At 51.6% G+C, this 25,611-nt stretch overlaps 1 protein-coding gene across 9 annotated transcripts in view; it reads right to left on the bottom strand.

The window, feature by feature from the left end:
* DLG4 (discs large MAGUK scaffold protein 4) overlaps positions 1 to 24,941 on the bottom strand; it is a 124,855-nt gene extending 99,914 nt beyond the window's left edge. For 4 of the 9 annotated variants that reach the window (XM_048516329.1, XM_048516331.1, XM_048516332.1 and 1 more), the window contains exons 1-3: positions 24,907 to 24,941; positions 17,731 to 17,847; positions 15,562 to 15,641 (exon numbers count right to left, since the gene is read on the bottom strand). In XM_048516329.1, coding sequence (XP_048372286.1) covers positions 15,562 to 15,641; positions 17,731 to 17,847; positions 24,907 to 24,925 — 216 coding nt within the window. In that variant the 5' untranslated portion in view covers positions 24,926 to 24,941. Of the gene's footprint in view, positions 1 to 6,880; positions 7,470 to 15,561; positions 15,642 to 17,730; positions 17,848 to 24,906 lie in introns of those variants that run through there. The other 5 variants (XM_048516347.1, XM_048516346.1, XM_048516337.1 and 2 more) reach the window with 4 other exon arrangements.
* Between the last annotated feature and the right edge of the window lie 670 nt (positions 24,942 to 25,611).

Below are 25,611 nucleotides of genomic sequence, written 5' to 3'. Positions count from 1 at the left end.
CCTCTTCCGTGTCCCCTCCCCAACCTCATAAAAAGTCCCTCCCTCAGACACTCTTGGGTCTAACGCATCTCCCATCCACCCACCCGTTGTGTGGGGGCAGCCGAAGGTCAATCCAGGTTTGCTCACCACGGTGCAGAAGCATTTATCCTGGTTCACAATGTCTCTCCTATATTTAGTTTCTCTCTCGCACACTCCAGGCCACCCGGCCACCACCGCCACCACCAGTGACTCATTCCCAACCTGGCTAATCAATGGCAGAAGCCACGCAGGCGTGCCCCGCACACCACGCTCACACACGCAGACGCACATGGAAGTGTCACCCGGCAACCGGATGTCTCTCCCCCCCACTGCTAGAAAAGGACTGGAAGCTCATTCAAGGAATCCATGCCCGTGGGCAGCGTGGCAGCGTTGGGAAGGAGATGCACTCTTGCTCTAGATTGGCACAAAATTCCAACAACTGCAACATGCCCTGGTTGCCTGGCAGGTACGCAGCTCTCTACATTTCAGCCGGGCTCACAGAGGGGAACATCTCGGTGGATCGTGTCCCAACTTCAGCAGCGGAAGGCGAAGAGGGTTTGGGCCAGCCTGGGTCTTCTAGGGCAGTGATGGCGAACCTTTTCAAGACCGAGTGCCCAAATTGCAACCCAAAACCTACTTATTTATCGCAAAGTGCCAACACGGCAATTTAACCTGAACACTGAGGGTTTAGTTTAGAAAAAATTGTTGGCTCCGAGGCACGCGTTACTTGGGAGTAAGCTTGTTGGTAGTCAGTGGCTTTGCTTTGAAGCAACCATGCAACTCTTCCAACGGGTGAATCATGACCCTAGGAGAGTTTACTCAGAAGCAAGCCCCATTGCCAGCAACTGAGCTTACTCTCAGGTAAAGGATCACGCTTTAGTTCTTCCCATGAAAATCAGTGGGGTTTAACAGTGCTTCCCCTCCCCCCACATGATGCAGTCTGTGTGCACGTGCCCACAGAGAGGGCTCTGAGTGCCACCTCTGGCACCCGTGCCATAGGTTCGCCACCACTGTTCTAGGGCCCTCCTGGAAATCCCTACGCCTCTGTCCCTGTCCTCAGAAGAAGCCTTTAGAAGTCTATGTGGAAATGATGGGGGAGACACCCCTTCTCCAACTGCAAAAGCTGCCTTTTGAGTCCAGAGCTATGGCACTGAACATACTGACCCGCTGTGAGGACTGCCAAACAAACACGCTGTTCCTACCCGCACACACAAATTCCCCACGATGTCTCAGAGAAAGAAAATGCTCAAAATGCATCCCTAAAAAAGTTCTTAGCAGCTTGAAGGCCCCTCCTCCCCCAGGGGCAGAGGTGGGCCCCTTTGGGTGCATGACATCCAGAGTCCTGGGGAAAACAATGTGGGTACACTGGGGTGCTGTGTGGTTTCCGGGCTGTATGGCTGTGTTCCATACAGCCCGGAAACCACACAGCACCCCAGTGATTCCGGCCGTGAAAGCCTTCGACAATGTGGGTACAATTCCCTCCACACCTTAATTGCTCCATCTGGTCCAAGAAAGCCACTTACTCACAAGCAGCATTCAAGAGAGGGGGGGGAAATCCAGCCCACCTGTAGCCACTGACACCTGGAAGGACCTGTCGGTCAACGGCAGAACAGGGTCAAGGCAGGCCAAAGGCTCTGGACTCAGCAGCTGCGATCTCTACTTAGAGGATCCCAGGAAGCAGAAAACAGCCATGCAGACCCCTCCTCTCTTTGCAAGACCCTAGGGCAGCGACAGCAAACCTTTTCGAGACCGAGTGCCCAGATTGCAACCCAAAACCCACTTACTTATCGCGAAGCGCCGACACAGCAATTAACCTGAATACTGAGGTTTTAGTTTAGAAAAAACGGTTGGCTCCGAGGCGTGCGTTACTCAGGAGTAAGCTTGGTGGTAGTTAAGAACATAAGAACATAAGAACTAGCCTGCTGGATCAGACCAGAGTCCATCTAGTCCAGCTCTCTGCTACTCGCAGTGGCCCACCAGGTGCCTTTGGGAGCTCACATGCAGGAGGTGAAAGCAATGGCCTTCTGCTGCTGCTGCTGCTCCCGAGCACCTGGTCTGCTCAGGCATTTGCCATCTCAGATCAAGGAGGATCAAGATGGGTAGCCATAGATCGACTTCTCCTCCATAAATCTGTCCAAGCCCTTTTTAAAGCTATCCAGGTGAGTGGCCATCACCACCTCCTGTGGCAGCATATTCCAAACACCAATCACACATTGTGTGAAGAAGTGTTTCCTTTTATTAGTCCTAATTCTTCCCACCAGCATTTTCAATGAATGCCCCCTGGTTCTAGTTGGTGGCTTTGCCTTGAAGCAACCGTGCAACTCTTCCAACGGGTGAATCACGACCCTAGGAGGGTTTACTCAGAAGCAAGCCCCATTGCCAGCAACTGAGCTTACTCCCAGGTAAAGGATGGCACTTTAGTTCTTCACATGAAAATCAGTGGGGTTTAACAGCGCTTAACAGGGTTACCTACACTGCTTCCCCAAAACTAGGTCTTAGGTTTAATGCTAATAATTGAGCCCGGCGGCCCAAGCCAGCCTAGATGTGGGTGTGTGCGTGTGTGAGGTGTGACTCTGTGCGTGCCCACAGAGAGGGCTCTGAGTGCCACCTCTGGCACCCGTGCTATAGGTTCGCCACCACTGCCCTAGGGTGCCACTGGCAGCTCCAAGGGAAAGGCTTGAGTGTGACAGAGAAGGCTTGGCTCTCCAGCTTGGTACCCAGGAAGTCCCAAGGGCAGCCCCCACTGAAACCCTCCCGTCCCAAGTGCTGGGACTCCAGCCTCCCCCCCCTCCAACCTCCCCCCTGACCTTTCAAGAACAGCCAAAGAGGACCAGACGGAGATAGATGGGCTAACTCGGCATTGAGAGACGTGGTCTGGTTTTGTGGGGAGACGTGACCCCTGGTTCCGTGGCAGGAGGTCCAGGTTTAATTCCTAGCACCTGTCATTCAGGCAACTCTCAGGCAGCAACAGACAGGACAAACCTCTCTCTAGAGGCCCCTTCCGCACACGCAAAATAATGCGTTTTCAAACCAGTTTCACAACTGTTTGCAAGTGGATTTTGCTATTCTGCACAGCTTCAAAGAGCACTGAAAGCAGTTTGAAAGTGGATTATTCTGCATGTGCGGAATGAGCTGGAGTCCGTCTGAGATCCCGGAGAGCCCAAGCCAGTCAGGGGAAGCCGCGCTGCACTCCACGGATCCCTGGCCTGGCAGGCTCCAAGGCCCGTCACAGGCTAAGCACAGTCTGTTCCACCTCTCGCTCGATTCTTAGGTTTCAAAGTATTTTGCATCCTCAACCCTAGATATGGATTGTGCAGCCTTCTTGCTGTGCTTCTATTGTGACTTCTTTGCTTTGACGGTTTATTAGGCTGTTCTATTGCAATTGTTGTTAACTTGGCTACAAACCACTTTTTTTGGGGGGGGGGGGAATTATCAAAGTTATAAAGCAGTACAGAAACTTGGCAAAAATAAAATACACAGTGTAGGTTTTTTTTTTCCAAATTGCTATCTCTAGACTTCAGGACAGACGGGCAAAAATCCACTCCTGCCACTAAAGAACTTTCCCATTCCCTCTCTAGAACAAATTCAACGATCAGGAAAAAATATATATATATATCCAGATGCCGCTCTGAATGTAACCTGAACTGACGTCAGGAAGCGCCTTCCAAGAGGAACTCCTCCCCCCACACCTAAATCCACCCACATTACCTGCTCTTCACACCTCCACACCGTGGGCCAAAAATCTATGAATGAACAACTCCCTCCCCCACCCGCACTCCACATGCCCCCCCCACCCCACTGGAGCTAGTTCTCCGCACTGAATACTGAAAGAAGGATTTCTGCTCTGCAGCCGAGCCAAGATCTTTCAGGTGCTTGATGACAAACGGGTGCCAAAGAGGTAGACTTGTGGTCACCTCCTCAACTGGATCTCCGGAAGGAAGGAAGCCGACATCCATTCAATCAGCCTCATGGGGAGCCCTCTGCCCCCTCCCCCCCATTCCCACCAGCCCAATAACCGATTCAAGGCCAGTCCTGAGAAGATCCGGTAAAAGCCAAGATGGTTTCGCTGCAGGAAAAGAAAGGCCGCCGATCAATCACTTGCAGCCCACATCCATTATTAACAGGTTTGGGCAATTTATGGAAGGGGGGGGCGCTCTCTGCAGTGGACAGCAGCAGCCCCCGGCAAACGACTTCCTTCCACAAAGGCTCTTTTGCTGAGCCACAAACCATAGTTCGGCATCCCCGGATTAATTGGTGCTCCCGGCACAAGTCCAAATGCAGCCCCCCCCCCCCCCGGACTCCACCTCAAATACACTTTAAAAAATACATTCCATGTTCACCCCTCAGAGTTCAGGCACACATGGGGCCCCTCTAGTCTCTGCCTAATTAAATTTATCCTGACCCTGTTGACTCCCCCCAACCCCAAAATCAGTTTGGAAAGTGGCAATTCCTCGACCCTCCTGCCACCCCCCCCACTGAAACACCTCCCAATAGTGAACTGCCCCTTTGCACAATGACCTGTAACAGCTCCCACACCTTCTAATGATTCACTGTAAAAATTCAGACTTCTCGACCCAACCCTACTCCCCCCTCCCAATGTGCTCTGGATCAAATTCAGTTCCACACCCTGTGAGTTGCCTCTCCCCCCCCCCCTCTGAGCGAGAGTATATGGAGGGGGCCTATTCATTTCCTCACCTGACACTCCCATTTAGTCCCCTCAAATCCCCCCCCCCCAATTCTCCAACCAATTGGAAGCTGACAACGACTGCAGTTTCTATCAACGGCTCCTACCAGCACATAAGGCAACCCCCACCCCACTGAAATCTGCATTCATGTACAGTTTGAGTGTGGTATTTAGCACGCACTGCGTGTGTTTGACGGGCGGAACGGAACGGCTCCTTTTCTGTGCTATTCCTGGCTCCCTTTCCCCCCACACATACACCTCTGTGATGTGCTCCCAAACCTCCCTTCTCCTCCGGAGAACCCCACAGAGCAGCGACCGTGTCAGCCTGTCCGGTCCGAGGCGAACACCTGTTCGCTGGGCACCCCTGGAAACCCACACGCTCCCTCCCGCCCGCCCGCCTGCCTCCCTGCCTCCCTCGCCTGCCTCCTTTCATAATTAAGCATTCACCTCACCCCTGATTAATCAGGATTGAATCATTCTGCTTCCAAAGGCCTGACGGGAGGTGGAGTTGCTCTGGGTTTCCATGGAGGAGACAGTAACCAAATGCAAAGAGGTTTTCTACAGGAAGCCGATTCCTTGCCCTTCGTTCCCTAATCCCCTGCATCCCACACTGGCCCCGCTGATGCTCTTCGTTTCTCTCCTGTCCTGTCCTTGGAAGTAATAAAAGTTTGTGAACTGCTGAATACCTCCATGCGAGAAAGGTGGCTCTCGGCCGAGGCTCGTTCCCATCTCCTGGCTGTCCCCAGCGTGTTCAGTACCAGCCTCTTTCTCTGCCCCCATCCATCTTGGCACAGAAAAGTCCCTCGTCTCTCTCCCACTTAAACCCCATTGAATTGCCCACACGACATCATCGTGCCCCTATGGGAAAGGGCTTGAGCCCAGCGCCCAAGTGAAAGGGTAGCTGCATGGGTGTGGGGGGAGAGGAGTCCGGCCCGAGACAGCCCTCTCAAACCAGGCCCCAAATGAGGCCTGACGGTCTCCATGACACCCACCCAAAAAGGAAGCCAAGGGAAAGCTGGAGAGAACATCTGGAGGAGGGTTTGGGAGGCAGCAGCCGTGTCTTCTCCGCGTCAGAGACCTCGGGCAGAAAAGAGCAACCCTCTTCCCTGCTGCTGGTGGTGCCGGTGCCACTTGGGCAGAATGAAGAAGCCCCCCCCCCCCCAACTCCAGAGAGACTCTGGCAAGTCCACCAAGGCCCAAATCTGCCATGCGGCCCTGCTTGCTCCTGCCGATCCACCATTTTCACAAGCGACCCCCCTGGTCTTTAGCAAGGCCCACCTGCCCCCCCCCCCAACACTTGGATCAATGCAATTGTCAAACCAAGGCCAGGGTGCTAAAGCATCTCTCCCGACCCCCATCTCTCCCCCCCTAAGTCTTCTCCCTTCTTCAGCACAGCAGTTGATCTACTTGCTAGGAAAACAGGAAAATGCAAGGGATTCTCAGCCGTAATCGGGGAAGGAGCCCCTTTCTCTTTAGACCCAGGGAGCAGAGGGGTGGGGGTCTCGCTCAGTCCCACTCCCATGAACCCTGGATCTCTGTAATGTGACATTCACACACACAAAAAAAATCTGCACACAATTTCAGCCTTGTGGTGCTGTGTCCGTCGCTCCCAGACCGACATGAACACATCCATCGCCACAAGCCCCATCGAACGCCGAGCCTCCGGCGACCGCTTTCAGCACCAGGGACAGCGCCGGGGCTTCAGCACCAGGGACAGCTCCCCCCGCGCCAGCCCCACCGCCCGTTCTAGCCCCTCTAGAAGATCTATAGGAGCGATTCCAGCCCAGATCCAGCCCCATAACACCCACATATCACCCGAAACAGCTTTAACCCACGCAATCACCAGCTCCATGGAAACTGTTCGTGCGGGGGGGGGGGGGCGGCTTCTGAAGCCTTCCTCCCACTTCTCGCAACGGCAGCCTTCGATCTCCCCCCCTCCCCCCTCACATCGAGGGGCCACCGTAGCCCCCCAGCCACGCCAAGCCGAGCCGAGCCACCCCACTCCACCCAAGTCAGCAACAGCCTCTCGGCTTCTGCCTCCCCCCCCACCCCCACGCACACACACCTCGCTCTGTACAGCCATCTCCCCCACCACCCACCCACCCCATGCTCTTCGCAGAGGGGGGCAAGACGGATCCCAGACCTCCCGGCTGCCCTCCCCAGAGGTGGCGATCTTACCTTGGTAGTGACTATACACAGGCAATCCATTCCTTCCTTGTTTCAAGCACCTGGCTGGGAAAGGTCTGTTGAACATCAGATATTCCGGGGTTCAGGGTTACTGCTCGCCCCCTTTTCAGTTGCTCGCGGGTGGCCTCGGCCTGGTCTGGAGGAGGGGGTGCTGCCGCCCTCTCGTCCCCCCTCCCTCGGCTACCCTTTGGTGCTCCCGGAGGGTGCAGAAACTGACATTTGAGCGGGAGGGGGGAGGCTGTTGCAGGGTGCGCGAGGAAGGAAGGAAGGCAGGCAGCGTGTGAAAGGAGAGAAGGAAGGGGAAGGAGGGGGGAAGAGAGAGGCTTGCGGTGAGTGGGGGGGGGGAAGTGACAGAATGTGGAAAAGGAAGGGGAGGGCGTGATGGAGGAGAGGACGGCGGGCTGCTCCCGAGGAGAACCCTTCCTCCTTCCAAGATGGGCAGTGGGGGTGAGGTGCAGAGGTAGAGAAGAGGGGTGGGGGGAGAGAGGACAGGAGAGGGGGGAGAGGCGGGGGGAAGGCTGGGGGAGGCCAGGAAGAGGTTTGCCTTCTAAGATCTGGGAAGGGAATTGGTGGAGAGAGACGGGAGCCTCTTCCCCACCAGAGGGAGGGGAAAGGGAGGAGGAATATGGAGCACCGGGGGGGGGGGGGGGGGGGAGGAGAAGGGGGCACAAAGAGAGAGAGAGAGAAAAGGGAGGGAGGGAGAGAAAAGGTTAACCTCTAGAGTACTGGAAAGGATTCAACCAGCAAGGGAGGTGGGCGGTATGTGGAGGTAGCAGCGTCACCGGAGGTTAACTCTCCAAGCGCCAGGAGGGATTGAAATTGGAGGGGAGGGGCTGGTGGTGGGAGGGGGAGCAGGGGGGGAAGAGTGAATTTCAGGCACGGATAAGAACGCCTCTCTTGACACTCAGTCGTGTGAACACAGACAGACCGAGAGACACACACACTCCTCTTCCAAGTAGTCACTCACCAAGGGATCAGAACTGAAAAGTTCAGGAAGTTGAAGGTAAGTGTGTGTAGTACAGGGGAGGGGGGTGGGGGAGAGACGGCACATGTCCGGTTCCTCATAATGCCACACAGGGGGTAGAAACGCTGTCACTTGGAGGGAGGGTCCACCCAGCGTGCAAAACGGCACGTGTGGGAATTTCAGCTCTGTGGACAGGTTGGAAAACACACTTTTGCCACAAGTACTTGTGTGAGTGTGTGTGTGTGTGTGTGTGTGTGTGTGTGTGTGTGTGTGTGTGTGTGTGTGTGTGTGTGTGTGAGTGAGTGAGAGAGAGAGAGAGAGAGAGAGAGAGAGAGAGGTGGAGGGAGGGGGAAGAGAATGCATCCAGTTATCCTGGTCTCTCACGGAATTTAACTTTCCACCTGCCCGCCCTGCACTAATCAGAAAGCCATGAGACAGGCAAGGGATCCCACCCCACCCCCCTCTGCACTCAAAATCTCCCAGCATTCACACACTCCCCCCCCCTCCCTATTTTCCCACTAGGCTGAAACAGGGTTAAATTTGGAGCCGGGGTGTGGGATGAGAAAGATGAAGAAGAATGGACCGACCGCCAGGAAAATGCATGCATGTCTCAGAGAGACAGACAGAAATATATGGTCAGACGGATGTTGAGGTGGGAGGAGGGCTTTAAACTGCAGTTAAAATGCCTGGATCATAGGAGTGTGGGGGAGGCAAACAGATCTGCTGGAAAGAGAGAGAGAGAGAGAGAGAGAGAGAGAGAGACTGCCTATGTATCCCTCAGCCCAACAGACTGGCTACCAGCTCTGTGCTTTAGACAAAGATATATATATATTTAATAATTATATGCATGACAGATGCAGTTGACTATTCCCATACTGTTCAGCAGCACCGACTCCTCTGACTGCTGGTAGCTCTCCAGTGGTCTCAGGAAGAGAAATATTTTTCAAGATTGGATTTCTGAGGTCCTTTAATTAGAGACCCCAAAGACTGAAGTAGGCCCCTCTGTGCCCCAAGCAAGTGCTCTTCTCAATAGGGCCGCAGTCCCTTACAGTTATACTCTTTGGGTTTAGCCCAGAGCTCCTTTCAAGGGGTCTCCCACACTGATGAGGGGCCAAAGCCCACTCATTGGCTGCCCCGAGACCAGGGGTCTGCAACCTGTGGCTCTCCAGATGTTCATGGGCTACAATTCCCATCAGCCCCTGCCAGCATAGCCATGGCTATGCTGGCAGGGGCTGATGGGAATTGTAGTCCATAACATCTGGAGTGCCAAAGGTTCGCCACCACGGCCCTAGACCATTTGCTAGGCTTCAAAATATGTCTCAAGCTTCAGCGTTTCAGCCTGTGCTTTCCTTCAGGAGTTCCTCTTCAATGGAGCCCCAGTGAATTAACACACGAATCTGCCCGATGCTGAATTGGACCGCCAGTCCATCAGGGTCAGTATCGCCCGCTCAGACTGGCAGCCACTCTCCAGGGTCTCAGGCAGAGAAAGGTCATTCTTGTTCCCTTCTTCCTGGTCCTTTTAATTGGAGATGCCAGGAATTGAACCGGGATCTTCTGGACGCCAGGAAGACATTTTTCCCACTGAGCCACAGAAATCTCATTGCGCCTTCTTCCGAGACTTCTATCCAGAGAAATCTGATTTACTTGCTAGTCCACGTTTACAGAGGGGGGGGGGGGATATAAATCTTACCTTTCTCTAAATCTGTTCCATAATAATCATGGAATTATTATCTAGATGCCTGATTGGTTCATGACTAAATATGAGATCATCAGCAGAAGGGAAAACTAAGTCAGTCCACAGGGACATCAGAGTTACATCTGACATAGCAAGATAAGAAGGCTGGTTATAGCCTCTGTTGAAAAGCAGCTAATCTAACTTTTGTTTAACTGCTTCAGATAACTGTCCAAGACGGAAGCAACTCCAAGTCAACAGAGTTCACTGACAGCTGAAAAGTGCTTGAACTCTGTTAGGTTCCAAACTCAGCAAGAAAAAAAATATCAGTGATATCACAGCTATCACTGCCGCGATTTTTCACACTACTTATTGCCTGTTGTTTTTTTTAATTGAAGATGCCAGGGATTTAATACACCATCCAGATTGGGCATGCTGGCAGGGGCTGATGGGATTTGTAGTCCATGAACATCCGGAGAGCCGCAGGTTGCAGACCCCTCGTCCAGAGGATCTTTCCTCCCTAAAACTCTTTAAACGCTCTTCCTCCAACTGTCCGGGCCCTGCGGGACCTTGGTGAGTTCCGCAGGGCCTGTAAGACGGAGCTGTTCCGCAGGGCCTCTGGAGGAACCGGCCGCTGATGGTGCCCCCTCCCCCCCTTTTCATGGCCCTCTACCTCATGGCCCTCTACATCTGGGACCTGCCATTCCTCCCTCTTGGGGAGAGGATTTTGAATATGGAGCTGCTGGACGCCATTTATATTTATTATTGTATTTTTATTGTATTTTATTGTATTGTATTCATAAGATTTAGCTTTTACTGTTTTATCGCTGCTTTTAAGGATTTAGCCATTTTATGTTGTATTGTATTTATTGTTGTGCACCGCCCGGAGCCCCTCGGGGATGGGGCGGTATAGAAGTCTAATAAATAAATAAATGAATGAATGAATGAATGAATGAATGAATGAATGAATGAATGAATGAATGAATGAATAAACCCTTTTTAAAAACCATCACCACATAGCAGGACATTCCACAAGCATTCCACATTTCTGCACAGAGCTCCGATCCACGTAAGCACAACAACTCTTGGCAAAGCAACAAAAGGTGACGGGTTACTCGAGGGGAGGTCGGAAGAGAGGCCCCTACTTGTGAGGGGAGGAAAAACCCACCACCCCAACGGAGGGGCTTCCCTTCCTGCCACTGCAGCAGCTTGAAAAGGTCACTGAGTCACACAGGTATGCATTAAAAAAATTACAGGCCAAACCTCTGTGTTTTTTCCCTGCAATACCATAAATCATCTATCTGTCAAGTGAATGGGGGGGGCGGGGTTGCACACTTCATGAACCTGACGCAGCTGGTCACTTCCCGTGAAAGGTTCTGCCATAATTAATCCATCACACTTTAAACTGCTGCCACAAAACATCTTTCCTTCGGCCCTTTCTTCTGCAACAGGCTAATCAAATTTGCACTACGCTAAAGCAGCTAAGTTCAGCGCTCACAGGCCTCTGCTCTGCCCCCGACAGACCTGCTGAATTGGGGGCCCCATTCCTTTCCCAGACTGTCTTCGCATGAACTGTCCCGGCTTTGCCTCTCCCATAGAGAGGACTGGGCCTTAGCCCAGCTAACCCACTGGCCAAGATCCACCCAGTGGTGGGATCCAAAAATGTTAGTAACAGGTTCCCATGGTGGTGGGATTCAAACAGTGGCGTAGCGCCAATGGGGCTGGGTGGGGCACGACGGGAGCGTGGCCGGGCATTCCGGGGGCGGGGCATTAATAATTTCTCTGTTACTGTAAAAAACTCTTACTGTAAAAAAAAAGTTCCTAATTTCCAGCTGGTATCTTTCTGTCCATAATTTAAACTCATTCTAGCAAGTCCTATCGTCTGCTGCCAACAGAAACAACTACTTCTCCTCTAATTGACTGCCTGTCAAATACTTAATACTTTCAAATACTTAATTTTGTTTCTAGAAATCAAAAGGAGGAGACTTTCCTTAAACAAGGAACTTTACCCTATTTCTAAAACATGTTTTTAAAACAGCCCCACAGGGAGAATTATCCCGTTTTCTACCTTCGCTAACCAGCCACAGAGGAAACAACAGGACTTGATGATTTTTGGACCTAATGGAATTTCTAACGGAAAAGCAGACCCAATTAGCAACCCCCTCTCGGCACACACAAATAATTAGTAGCCCACTCTCGGGAACTGGCGAGAACCTGCTGGATCCCACCTCTGGATCCACCCCTGCAGCAGTTGTCAAAATCCCCTGGAAAGAAATGGCTGGTTTGGAAGATGGGCTCTATGGCATTTTACACCCTGCGGAGGCCCCTCCTCTCCACAAGCCACACCTCCCCAGGCTCCACCCACAAATCCCCAAGGATTTCCCCACCCAGAGAAGGCAACTCAAGGTAGTGGGGAGGTGGGAAAGGGACCAGGGAAACCTCCTGAGCTCTCTCAGCCCCACCTACCCCACAGGGGCCCCTTCCGCACATGCTGAATAAACCACTTTCAATCCACTTTCAATGCACTTTGAAGCTGGATTTTACTGTGCGGAATAGAAAATTCCACTTGCAAACAATTGTGAAAGTGGATTGAATGTGCATTGTTTTAAGTGTGTGGAAGGGGCCAGGGTGTTTGTTGGGGGTGGGAAGGGCAAGGAGATTGTAAGCCCCTTTGAGTCTCCTTACAGGAGAGAAAGGGCGGGGGATATAAATCCAACTCTTCTCCTTCTTCTTCTCCTTCTTCTCCTTCTTCTCCTTCTTCTCCTCCTCCTGCTCCTTCTCCTGCTCCTTCTCCTCCTCCTCCTTCTCCTTCTCCTCCTCCTCCTCCTCCTCCTACTTCTTCTCCTCCTCCTTCTCCTTCTTCTCCTCCTCCTTCTCCTGCTCTTTCTTCTCCTCTTTCTTCTCCTCCTTCTTCTTCTCCTTCTTCTCCTCCTTCTTCTCCTGCTCTTTCTTCTCCTCTTTCTTCTCCTCCTCTTCCTCCTCCTCCTTCTTCTCCTTCTTCTCCTCTTTCTTCTCCTCTTTCTCCTCCTCCTCCTCCTCCTCCTCCTCCTCCTCCTCCTCCTCCTCCTCCTCCTTCTTGTCCTCCAGTGTCCAACAGCAGCTAGGTGATGCATGTAGGGGAAGAGACAAAAACCTCCTTCCCACTACCAGAGATTACTCTTTGGAACTCACTGCTGCAAGATACTGCAACGAAACAGTTGGTGGCTGCAGGGTGGGGAGGAACGGTCACGGCTGCAGCAGCCAGAGGCACAAACTCAAGCATCAAGGAAGCCGATCAGACAGGGATGGGTCCCGGCTTCTCCCCTTTCATGGGGAGCGTTCCTGGGGCTGCTGACTGTCTGGATCCAAGAATATCACGCAAAACAGGCCGTTTGGGAGCAGAGCTAGAGCACCCCCACCCCCACCCCCACCCCAGGGACGGAAGACTCGCTGTTCCTGTCCCCCTCCCCCCTTCCATTCTGCCGGTGCCGAAGTGCTAAAAATTAATTAACCAGAAGTGCACTCAATTAGAGAGTAGATCTCCCAGCGGCCCCTCCCTGCTCCCCCTCCTCCCCCACCACACGGGGCCTCTTCAGCTGCAGCCTTTTCCATCATAGTGACCAGCCTCGTTTGGGGGTGGGGGTGGGGTGCTGCTTCAGCTACTGCTGGAAAGAAGAAGAAGAAGAAGAAGAAGAAGAAGAAGAAGAAGAAGAAGAAGAAGAAGAAGAAGAAGAAGAAGAAGAAGAAGAAGAAGAAGAAGAAGAACAAGAACAAGAACAAGAACAAGAACAAGAACAAGAACAAGAAGGAGGAGGAGGAGGAGGAGGAGGAGGAGGAGGAGGAGGAGAAGAGCAAGAACAAGAGGAAGAGGAAGAAGAAGAAGAGGAAGAAGAGGAAGAGGAAGAAGAAGAGGAAGAGGAGGAGGAAGAGGAAGAACAAGAACAAGAACAAGAAGAAGAAGAAGAGGAAGAAGAGGAAGAAGAGGAAGAGGAGGAAGAGGAGGAAGAGGAAGAAGAAGAGGAAGAAGAGGAAGAAGAGGAAGAGGAAGAAGAAGAAGAAGAGGAAGAGGAAGAGGAAGAAGAAGAGGAAGAGGAAGAACAAGAAGAAGAGGAAGAGGAGGAAGTAAATATGAAGAGGATGTTGAAGTGGAAGAAGGGAAGGAGGAAAGGAGGAAGAGGAAAGAAGAAAGCAGGAACAATGAGGGAAGGAAGAAAGAAGGAAGGAAGAAGAAGAAGAAGAGTTGGAAATAATCCGGCATCTCCTGTAAGCACCACTCAAATGATGAATCTCCTTGTCTCCCCCCCCCCCACAACAAACACCCTGTGAGGTGTGTGGTGTTTAGAGCCCCAAAGGGTTTTACGCCCTTCCCAAACGCCCAGGCTGGCATGTGCTGGAGTGCGCAAGCTAAGCTTGTCCTCCCCGTGATAAGGCTCTCCAGTTCTCTGCTTGATGCGGGGAATCAAACCCTGTCCTCCTCTATTTAGAGTGCACCAGCCCCAACCCATCTACGCCACCCAGCTGAGTTCCCTCGAAGTTCTAACAGAGATAATAAACAGCCCCGGCTTCAAGTTCTCAAGAAAAGGATCTCAAAGGAGGATCTTTACAACGGAACAAAGACCACTGGTGAGGCTGCCAAATAGCCTGGCCTCACCATTCTGAAGCCCCAGCCTGCTCAGAGCAGGACTGCAAGGTCTTCCGCATGAGTTCTGCCTCGCCCCGCTCAACCATGGAGAATCTTGAGATGGAACCAGAGGCCTCGGTCATTTCCACACAGCAGAAATAAAACACCTTGAGGACGTTTTCAAAAGATTCATTTTGGCTTTTTGTGTTCTCACAGTGAATAACGTAGCTCTGCTTGTACCCTGGGACCAGCCCTAGACGGCTGTGGAGAGGCAGCCCAGAGGAACGATTGCAGCGATTTCTCTGTCACCTGTTTTTCCCCACACAGATGTTAACTTGTTTTATTTGCACCATTTATATCCCAAATTTCTCCCCAAAGGGGACCCAAAGGGGCTGACAGCTCTCTACTCCTCTCCATTTCATCCACTTCAACAAAGTTGGATTATGCAATCGAAGAACAGTGGAATGTATTTATAGTTCACCTTTCTCACGGTGTCTCAGGTGGATTACGTAGTATTAAAAAAGTTTCAAAGAGGAGCCTTGTCGGTCTGCATTTGAGCCCAGCAATACTTTAGAAATTAGAAACCAACCATTTTTATTCATTTTTAAATTTATTGCTTCTTTTAGACCGAGTCTTCCTTTCTAATGAGGATCCAAAGCCGCTCACATGTTTCTCCTCCCCTTCATTTTATTCTCAAAACAAGCCTGTGGGGTAGGCTAAGCTGAGACAGTGTGCCTGGCCCAAGGTCACCCAGCGAGCCTCTGTGGCTTAAGTGAGGATTCGAACCCGTGCCTCCCAGGTCGTAGTCCAACATTCTAACCCCTACACTACGCCTCTTTTCTAAGAAAGAAGCTTCTGAAGAAGAAGAAGAAGAAGAAGAAGAAGAAGAAGAAGAAGAAGAAGAAGAAGAAGAAGAAGAAGAAGAAGAAGAAGAAGAAGAAGAAGAAGAAGAATTTGGAGACTCTTGCTGGAGACTCAAAGGGGCTGACAATCTCTTTGCCCTTCCCCCCTCACAACAAACACCCTGTGAGGTGGCTGGGGCTGAGAGAGCTCCAAGAAGCTGTGACTAGCCCAAGGTCACCCAGCTGGCATGCGTGGGACTCTACAGGCTAATCTGAATTCCCCAGATAAGCCTCCACAGCTCAGGCGGCAGAGCTGGGAATCAAACCCGGTTCCTCGATACACGAGCTCTTAACCTCCTACGCCACTGCTGCTCCAATCGGTTCACACACTGAAGGCCTGGAAATTCATCCCAGATGCATGGAGATGGGTTATCGTTCCTCGTTGGTGAAATAAATGCACTTCGTACGAGCTCAGAGGCAACCGTCTTTCCCCAGCCTGAGACATGAGTCATTGAATGGATACAGTTTCCGAGGCGGAGGCTACAGAGAGTGGCCGCAGGGGAAAAAAGCCAACACAGAGAAAGGGGGGCATACCTTAGGCCGAGACCTTCGAGAAGACGTGGCGGGGGTGGGCTGGGTGTCCGAAACCGTGGCTTCGTAGAACTCCTGGATATCTAGACCGGAGGCAGAAGAACAAACACGAGTCAGCTACAGGCAGTAGGAGAGTTTCTCACAGTTCCTCTGAAGCATGTTTTGTCTCAACAGAAGAGAGGCCCCCCCCCACCTCACCCTGCAAGGTAGGCCAATCTGGACCCTCAGGCTTGAAGCAGGTGGGTTTCCCGGGGTGTGGCCTTACACCTCCCCTCCCCCCTGGCAGGTGCCGTTCCTGCCAGTCACCTTAGAGTCAGGGGAGGGTGGCTTTTCCTAGGCTCAGTTCAGAGGCAATTAGGGAACTCAGATTAAGCCCTATATTTAGAGCCAGACTCCTCCCGGCCTGTGCCACGCTCTCTGCAGGCGCACAGCAAGGGGGCTGGAGACAAGGGCACGGCCTTCAGGGGGCCGGGGGGTGGGATCTCGGGAGAGGGGGCTGGAGCTGAGCCAGGTGAGGATTCTTGAGCCAATCTGGACAGCTCAAAAGGGTGTTGAGAGCAGGCGGAGAAGTCCTTTCCCCTCCGTGCAGCTCTGGAAAACAGAGGTTCTCTTCTCTCCTATTGCACCCTCCCAAAACCTCTGCGAGCAGTGGCGTACCTAGGCAAACTGGAGCCCTGGGCAAAACCTGCGTTTGATGCCCCCCCCCCCAAAAAAAACAACCACCTTTATTAGGCATTGAAAGAATAAAAGAAAGAAAGAAAACAAGCATTAACAGGAAGGGGGTGGATTTAAAAGGAGAATCTGGGGGAATTTAGGGTGTGCCTGCTGTCAAGGGTGCAATTATTAAGATAGCAGCACCAAAATTTCAGAGTATCTTCATGAGCCCCTACTGATGATACCATCCAGGTTTGGTGAAGTTTGTTTCAGGGGGTCCAAACTTATGGACCCTCAAAGGTGTAGCCCCCATCTCCTATTAGCTCCCATTGGAAACAATGGGGGATGGGGACACTCCCTATGGGAGTCCATAACTTTGGACTCCCTAAACCAAACCTCACCAAACCTGGGTGATATCATCAGGATAGTCTCCTGAAAAACCCCTGAAATTTTGGTGCTGCTAGCCTAAAAACTGCACCCCCTGCAGGCCAAAAACGAAAAAAAACACTGAAAATTCAAAAATCCCACCTGCATTTTTGGCGCCCCCCATAAGGGGGCGCCCTGGGCAACTGCCCACTTTGCCCAATGGGAGGAACGCCTCTGTCTGTGAGGCAGGTTGGCTAAGGCCGCACCCAGACCAGGGTCAGCCACCCAGTGAGGACTGACTCCAGGTCTCTCTGCCTGTCGTTTGAGGCTCCAACTGCTGTGCCACACTGGATCTCTTTTGGTGTTTACTGACTTCTAAATATTTGCATTTGTTCATGTTTTGTAAACTGCTTTGAAATTGTTGAAAAGACGTTTATAAAAGCCTCTGGTAAACTAACGCCTGTGGGTTTCCAGCTTCCAGGTGAGGCCTGGAGCTCTAAGAACATAAGAACTAGCCTGCTGGATCAGACCAGAGTCCATCCAGTCCAGCACTCTGCTACTCGCAGTGGCCCAACAGGTGCCTTTGGGAGCTCTCTTGGAATTACAGGTGGGCTCCAGACAGCAGAGAGCAGTTCCACCTGGAGAAAATGGCTGTTTTGGCGGGGGAAGCCTCCGGCATCTTCCCAACTCCCGAACCCACCATTGCCTCGTGGTTCTGCCAAATCCCTAGCAATTTCCCAGCCTGGACTCAGCATCAATGGGACCCACCGCCCTCCCCCCCTCCTTGGGAGGGTTTTAGTAAGGGTTTTATCACTGGACGCCGGTTTATAGTATTGACTGCTGTATTTTAATGGGTTTTTTATTTTTTTATAGTTAATGGAGCCTGTATTGTTTATTATATTCTGTATTTGTTGTTTGCTCCATCCGTTCTAGTTGTACTTTGTTGTGAAGTTATGTTGTGCACCGCCCAGAGTCCTTCGGGAGTAGGGTGGTATATAAAACTCAATAATAAACAAACAAACAAACAAGTCCTGCACTCACCTGGCCAGAGACTCCCAGGAAATCATGCTCTGCTTTCAAGCCCCGCCCATGCTTGCTTAAGCCCCTCCCTTTTGATCCCCCCTCCCCCCCACAAGCTTTGCCCACACACACCCAGAAGTGCCTGGAAGAGCTCGCTTTGGAAGATCCCGAGCAGCTTCTCCGCCTTGTGCCGGAAATTCTGGTCCAGCAACAGGGATTCCTCCATCAGGCGCAGAGCGGCCGCTGTGTCTGGGACCGAGAGAGAGAATTAAGCAAGGAGCCGACTGGGTGGAAGGTGCCCCCCACCCCTTAATGTGCACCCCTGCCTTGGTTTGCCCTAATGCTCTGAACCAGCCCCCCTTGATGGAGACCAGAGGGCAGCAATGGGGCAGACTTCTGGCCTGCCACTCAACACCAACCTCAGCCCCAGAAAGAAAATGTGGGTTGGGGGCACCTGGAGGCACACTTGGTTTCAAATCCTGCTTTCAGGAGGGAGAAGTCATTGAGCACTCAATACCCCCACCCCCCACCCCTCACCCCCCAACCACAGCATGGAGCCTTAATGGTCTCATCCAGTGGGCCCAGTCAAACGCAAATGCCACTAGGAGGTTCTATCATTCTAGGGGCAACCAATATATCCCCCCAGCTCTGTAAGTTTTCAAAGCAAGGGCGAGAGCACAACTGCTTTATGGAGCGCCCGTTTGATTAACACCCAGCAACAGTGCCATTAGATCATTCCACTCTAAATTTCTGCATAAATTATTTGGCGTGCCCAACTGCGTCCCATATGCAGTCCTATGCCTAGAATCTGGCCAATACTCTATAGAGGCCACTATCTGGTTAAACATCATAAAATTTTGGCTGCATATTCATTATCAAAGCTCCGACAACTCACTGACGCAACTCACCTTGAGAGAACTCCATCACTCTAAATGGTGCACAACAGTTATAACAAAGATTGGGGAATTGGGCTATGATAGTGACTCTCTGAACATGCTAACCCTCACTGAGACATTTGCCCTCATCAAAGAGCGGCTACTAGCAATGGATTATCAACAACTGCAGAGCTTGGCCAACAAATCCTGCTCGCCAATGAACGTGGCAATTCCATTTGTGCAGGGAAACCCAGCCTACTATATTGCAGCGCTTACCAACCCTATATATAGGAGAGCCTACATGCTGGCTAGATTTAACATTATGCCATCCCCGCTCCATAGAGGAAGACTCAAGGGTCTACCAAACGATAAGAGGCTTTGCCCCTGCAGTCCAGGGCAGTTGGATTCCATTGCGCACATCCTCCTCCACTGCCCACTTTACCAGAATCCAAGATCCAGCTTATTATTACAAATCATTGACTCTATGAAAACCCTGACAGAGCTTGATAAAGTAAACATGCTCTTAAACTGTAATGACCTTGACTGTTGTCTCGCAGTGGCAAAGTTTCTGGCTGAGGTTTGCGAACTGAACTTATGATCCAGTGTGAAGTTTTATCTAGTAATTTTAACTGTATTTATATTGTATGTTCTGTAGGCCAATAAAGGCTAATTGAAATTGCCTCATCCAGTGTAAAATTTTCACCATTTAAATAATGTTCCCAAATTTTATTTGGAATTGTATATTGTGGTTTTATACTTTGTGTTTAATAATTTCTGGTCTCTGACCGCAATAGAGCTGACTGATTGAACCGAATAACCACTACTGATAATTAAAATACTTTTCTTTGTTAAGTCTTATAATAGCCATCCACTAATCTTCAAAATCAGTAATCATCATTTTACTTTCTTTCTGTTTTGGCCAAGAAATCCATGAATGGTTTCCAGTGGTCCCCCCAAAAAATGTACCAAACTTTTTTTTCTTTAAGTAAAGAAGTGAGTTTGGCCGTCTCCGCCAATTAAAAAACCTTCACCCATCATTCTTTTCTTGCAGGTTTGGGCGAAGTGTTCCATTTTTGCACATAAAGTATTCTTGCAGGTGATGTCATGTATAAGAACAAAGTTCCTTTTTTTTTTCTCCATGGATCTGTTCATAAGTCCCAACAAGAAAAGGTCTGGTTTCAATAGTACCGTGTTTCCCCGAATATAAGACAGTGTCTTATATTAATTTTTGCTCCCAAAGATGCGCTATGTCTTATTTTCAGGGGATGTCTTATTTTTCTGTGTTCTGTTCGTCGGGCCTGCTTCCAAACAAAAACTTTGCTACGTCTTACTTTCGGGGGATGCCTTCTATTTCGCACTTCAGCAAAACCTCTACTACGTCTTATTTTCCGGGGATGTCTTATATTTGGGGAAACAGGGTATATTCATTTCTCCCCTTGGCTTCATGATAGTCCACGAAAGGTGTGCAGTAGCTGAACAGTGCAATATTCCTGTCTCCCCAACACATGTGGGAGGGATGGCGGGGGGGGGGGCATCTCTTTCCCCCAGCCAGAGAGCAAAGGATTTGGCTGGGAGCCCCTCCCCCCCTTGTCCCTCCTACCAGCCTGTGTGGGGAGACTGGGAAAGGAGATTGTAAGTCCCTTTGAGTCTCCTTACAGGAGAGAAAGGGGGGATATAAAGCCAACTCTTCTTCAAGGCAAAACAACCAGGACAACCACTCCTCAAAATGCTTGTGCTGGGCTTGCCAACTCTGTGTTGGGAAATTCCTGGAGATCTGAGGAGGGGGCCTGGAGAGGGGGAAGGCCCTTGGTGGGCCTACTGCTGCAGAGCCCCGCCTCCAAAGCCCCCATTTCTCCAGGGGAGCTGCTTTCTAGCATCGGGAGATGATTCTGAAATATCTTCTGGGTTCGATTGGAAGTGTTTTTTTTTTAATTTGGATTTATATCCCCCCTTTCTCTCCTGCAGGAGACTCAAAGGGGCTGACAATCTCCTTGCCCTTCCCCCCTCACAACAAACACCCTGTGAGGTAGGTGAGGCTGAGAGAGCTCCAAGAAGCTGTGACTAGCCCGAGGTCACCCAGCTGGCGTGTGTGGGAATGCACAGGCTAATCTGAATTCCCCAGAGAAGCCTCCACAGCTCAGGTGGCAGAGCGGGGAATCGAACCCCGTTCCTCCAGATTAGATACACGACCTCTTAACCTCCGACGCCACTGCTGCTCCTCATAAGATCAGTGACCCCGGCCTGCAGGGATCACCCCCAAACCCCAAGGAAGGCAGAAGGGCAAGGAGACGAAACCTCTACCTATCAAACTGAGAAGAATATACAGCCATAAGGCAGATGGCAAAAGACAGACAGGACTGAGCGTCAACACAGGTGAGAGGCAGGCAGGAAGAAATGGCGGCAGCAGAAGACGGTGCAGGGAAAAATCTCCCAGCCTAGAACCTGAAGCTCTGGGGAACAGGCGCCAGGGCTGAGGGTGGGCGGGTGGGTAGCTGGCAGCAGTGCCCCCTGGCTGCAGTGGCTGTCCCTGCCCCCCCCCCCCCCCCCCCGCGCGGGGGCCCCCGGGGGGGGGGGGGGGGGGGGGGGGGGCGGCGGGCGGCGGTGCCCCCCGGGGGGGGGGGGGGCCCCCCCCCCCCCCCCCCCCCCCCGGGAAGTGGGCCCAGAGAGCAGAGTTGGGTGGAGATCATCACCGGCAGGAGATGCTATTCATCTTGCTCACATGAAGCTGCCCTTTACTGCCACAGTCTCTTGGTCCACTAAGGCCAGTAGGGTTTCCTCTGACCAGCAGCTGTTCTCCGGGGACTCAGGCAGAGATCTTTCCCGCGACCTCTTGCCTGTTCCTGTTACCTGGAGATGCTGGGGAGGGAAACTGGGACTTTCTGCACGCCAAGCGGAGGTTTTTCCTCCAGGTCACCGTCCAAGGTGAGGGCTGCGTCCGAGAGACAAAGTCCGAAACCTGTCCAACGTCAACCAGACAGAGCACCCGCAGGCACGCTCCTCAGGTTGTGGGCAAGTCGCTTCCACGCCGGTTCCCTCTTTCCTGGCTGCTTTTACGAGGGAGGCCTGGAGCAGGTGCAACTCCTCGACCTGCTGAATCAGCTGTAGGCAGGTGCTACTCATTGCTGGCTGAGCGGCCTCTGTGGCTGTCGGCCCCCATCCTGTGGGGACTCAGAGGCTGCCTGCCTGGTGCTGAGCGGTCAACTGGGCGCTCCTGTGCCGCTCCCACGCCTTCCCACAAACCCATTTCCTCCAGCACTCCAAAAGCTCTGACGGCCCTGGGAGAGATGCCGGCTGCCAGCCTCAGAACCCGGGCTGCCAGGCTGAGGGCGTGGCACGCTGGAGTCAACCTGAAATGCCCCTTCTGCCCCAGAGAAGAAGAAGAAGAAGAAGAAGAAGAAGAAGAAGAAGAAGAAGAAGAAGAAGAAGAAGAAGAAGAAGAAGAAGAAGAAGAAGAAGAAGAAGAAGAAGAAGAAGAAGAAGAAGAAGAAGAAGAAGAAGAAGAAGAAGAAGAAGAAGAAGAAGAAGAGAAGGAAGAAGAAGAGAAGAAGAGAAGGAAGAGAAGGAAGGAAGAGAAGGAAGAAGAGAAGAAGAGAAGAAGGAAGAAGAGAAAGAGAAGAAGAGAAGGAGTGGTTTGGGTTTTACAGCTCAAGGGACTGCCAATCCTTCCCTCCTCTGCTCCCGAAGCACCCTGTGAGGTGGGTGGGGCTGAGAGAGCTCCGAAGAACGGTGACTAGCCCAAGGTCACTCAGCTGGCGCGTGTTGGACTGCACAGGCTAATCTGAATTCCCCAGAGAAGCCTCCACAGCTCAGGCGGCAGAGCGGGGAATCAAACCCGGTTCCTCCAGATTAGCTCTTGACCACGCCACCACTGCTGCTCCTAGACATCAGTCTCAATTCTGGCTGCATGTGAAAATTGGCAAGCCTGCCACGGTGGGACAGTTCCCTCGGCCACGTCGGTGCCACTTTCGGGAGCCACACAGATCTGGTGCCCTTGGGCTCCATCTCCCCCTCCCCCCCCCAACCCCTTGCTGAGAAGAAAATCTCCACCACCCTCTGGGCTGTCCTCCTGTTTATCCTTTCGGTCTCACCCACTCCTCTGTTATTCACAGGCGCTGTAGACTTTGAGCCAAACAACTCAAGATACCTTTCTCCTCCGCTCCAGTCTTACAACATCCACACATTTGTTGACTTCTCTGCTTTGAGCTGTTGTCTCGGGAGAACCTCGGGGAGTTCTTGGAGGGCCCAACGGCCTTTATATATAGAAGAAGAAGAAGAAGAAGAAGAAGAAGAAGAAGAAGAAGAGGAAGAGGAAGAGGAAGAGGAAGAGGAAGAGGAAGAGGAAGAGGAAGAAGAAGAGGAAGAGGAAGAAGAAGAGGAAGAAGAAGAAGAGGAAAAAGGAGGAGGAGGAGGAGGAGGAGGAGGAGAAGGAGGAGGAGAAGGAGGAGAAGAAGGAGGAGAAGGAGAAAAAGGAGAAGAATTGGATCTATAACCCCCCTTTCTCTCCTGTAAGGAGACTCAAAGGGGCTGACAATCTCCTTTCCTTCCCCCCCCCCCAACAAACACCCTGTGAGATGGGTGGGGCTGAGAGAGCTCCAAAGAACTGGTGTGTGTCGGAGTGCACAAGCTAATCTGGTTCCCCAGATCAGCCTTCACAGCTCAAGTGGCAGAGCGGGGAATCAAACCCGGTTCTCCAGATTAGAGTGCACCTGCTCTTAAATCACTAGGCCACTGCTGCTCCAGAGAGATTCTCTGCTTTCTCTGGTGGCTCCTTCCTTCCACGGCCGCCACCAACTGGGGCCAGCTTCCTCCATCTGCTCCTCATCTGAGAAAGCTTCGGCAAGCGGACCCGTGACAAATAGGTTACGGGGCTGTCTTGTTGGTGGGTGCCACGATCATAGAACCACAGAGTTGGAAGAGGACAGACTCCTAGCCCAACCCCTGCTCCGTGCAAAATCAGCCTAGAGCAACCCTGACAAGTATCTGCCCAGCTGTTGATTGTTTTTCTGGTCGCCTTAATGCTTTGTGCCGCATGGTAGACATCCATCTCAAGTGGGAAAGGCAGGGCGTTAATATTTTAACACTTAAATATAAGGGGATGAAGCGAAGCCGCTGATACACGACACAACTTCCTTTATGAGCCAAGACACATCTCCGTAACCCACCTGGGCAGAACAGCCACACGTAGCAGCGTATACAACAAGGTATACCACTCCGGCCTGGAAACTTGGGATGGGATTTCACCTAAAATGTATGGTCTGCCGTAGAGTTTGCTCTCTGAAGCGGCTATTTTCTTCAGAGGAATTGCTCTTTGTAGTGTAGAGGTCAGATGTAATTCTGAGAGATACTGGCAGCCCTAATAATCACACAGAGTTATTTTTGCTCAATGGCTTTTTTCCCAACCACATGGACTACAAACATCAGCCTCTCGCGCTGCCACACAAGACGGAGCGCACCACCTGGCAGACACACGGCTTGCCTTTCAGACAGGCAGATGCCAACCTGTCTGTCTGCCTCTCCCACACGCACACTCAGGAGTTTTACGGTTGCAGAACCCCAGAAGTCACGCTCTGATTCTGTGTTCCCGCATCGCCCGGGGGTTGGACTGGATGGCCCTTGGGGGTCTCTTCCAACTCCACGGTTCTACGATTCTATGCGCTCGAGCAGATCCTCACAGGCGAAAATTTCACATCGGCACAAAATGCTGGAAAGGGGAGGGGCGCTAGTTCATAAAGTCACCACCAACTGGAAGCCATTGGATGGAATTTAACGCACATGTAAACAAACTCCCCGCTTAGCGGAGCAGGGGCTCTTTCGCTCATTTCCTCAATGGTTCACTCTTGCGAAAGACAGACTCCCCAGCAGGCCCCGATCCAAGGGCACAAGCTAAGTTAGTTGCGTCCAGAGACATCCCCCCCCCCTTTCATTCTCTCAACAAAAGTCCAACTCTTGATTGGAGTCCAGGAGCACCTTAAGAGACAAGCAAGGTTTTTGGGTCCTGAGCTTTCAAGAGTTTCAAAAGCGCACCCCCCCCCCCCAAATCTTGGTGGTCTGTAAGGGGCTCCCGGCCTTGAATCGAGCTCTTCTGCTGCAAATACGGCTACCCTATCGAATGCTCAAGAAAAATAGTGTGCTCAGATCCCCCACAATATCAGCAGAGCAGGCACAACACAACAGAGGGGAGAAGAGACGTTGCCTTCAAGCCACCGCCACAAGGAAAAGTGTTCAGGGGTGGCAAAGCCATCTTATCCTGAGTAGACAGATCTTCTAGTCCCTTTGGCTGAAAGAAGAGGCCTGCCAGCCACGCTCGGGGCTCGTGGAAGCTCCCCAGGGAAGGGGCGCGAGCCCCCAACTGAGGTTAGCCCCCCACAAAGTGCGTGGCTTGGAGAGAGGTGCAGCTACCAGAAGGGGGAAAAAAAGCAGGGAGCCGACTTACCTTGCCTTTTTACGGGCATCTCGCAAGCAGTTCGAACAACCTTAATCTCCTTATCTCCCTCCCAAACAGCTGCCAGCTTAAAAGATTTGCTGGACAGATTGAAAACCTGACTCTCCCCCCTCACCCCGCCCAGCATTGTGGGAAATGTAGTGTCAGGGGCCACTTGGAAAAACGGAGCTGGGGGCTTCACCCCAATTTGAAATCTGGCCAAAAAAAAAAAATTTGCGTTCCAAAAACGACTTCTTTTTATTTATTTATTTTGCACTTTTGAAAGGTTCGGCTCCAAGGAGGGGTTTTAGAAAACCAAATCCTAGACTCTGGTTAATGAACCAAATGGCAGCTTGCTGAATTCTACACTCCTCGCACCTAGTTTTTTTTTCATTAAAAAAAAAACTATTCCGTCTGACAGTTTTTGTTAACTGGGAACATTGAAAACGAGCTATTTGAGAGAATGGAGGACGGCTTGCAAATTTGATAACGTGCAGATTTACTTCTCAGCATTATTTCTTTTTAAAAATACGCATGAATAATTTCGAACTGGAGTGTCCGTGAGACTGCCATCCTAAATTTTTGCACGGGCCGTGGACACATCACTGGAATTTAAGGCTCTCTATCTTATGCTGTATTGCATTGCTGGCTAATTTTGTAATTTTTATACCTTTTTTTCTCAACTAGAAGAACTCTCAATAGTAGCTTACAAACTCC

This window comes from Sphaerodactylus townsendi, linkage group LG15, assembly GCF_021028975.2.
Source record: "Sphaerodactylus townsendi isolate TG3544 linkage group LG15, MPM_Stown_v2.3, whole genome shotgun sequence".
Lineage (NCBI taxonomy): Eukaryota > Metazoa > Chordata > Lepidosauria > Squamata > Sphaerodactylidae > Sphaerodactylus > Sphaerodactylus townsendi.
The sequence above is the reverse complement of the archived record's forward strand: the minus strand, read 5'-3'. Positions and strand labels throughout refer to the sequence as shown.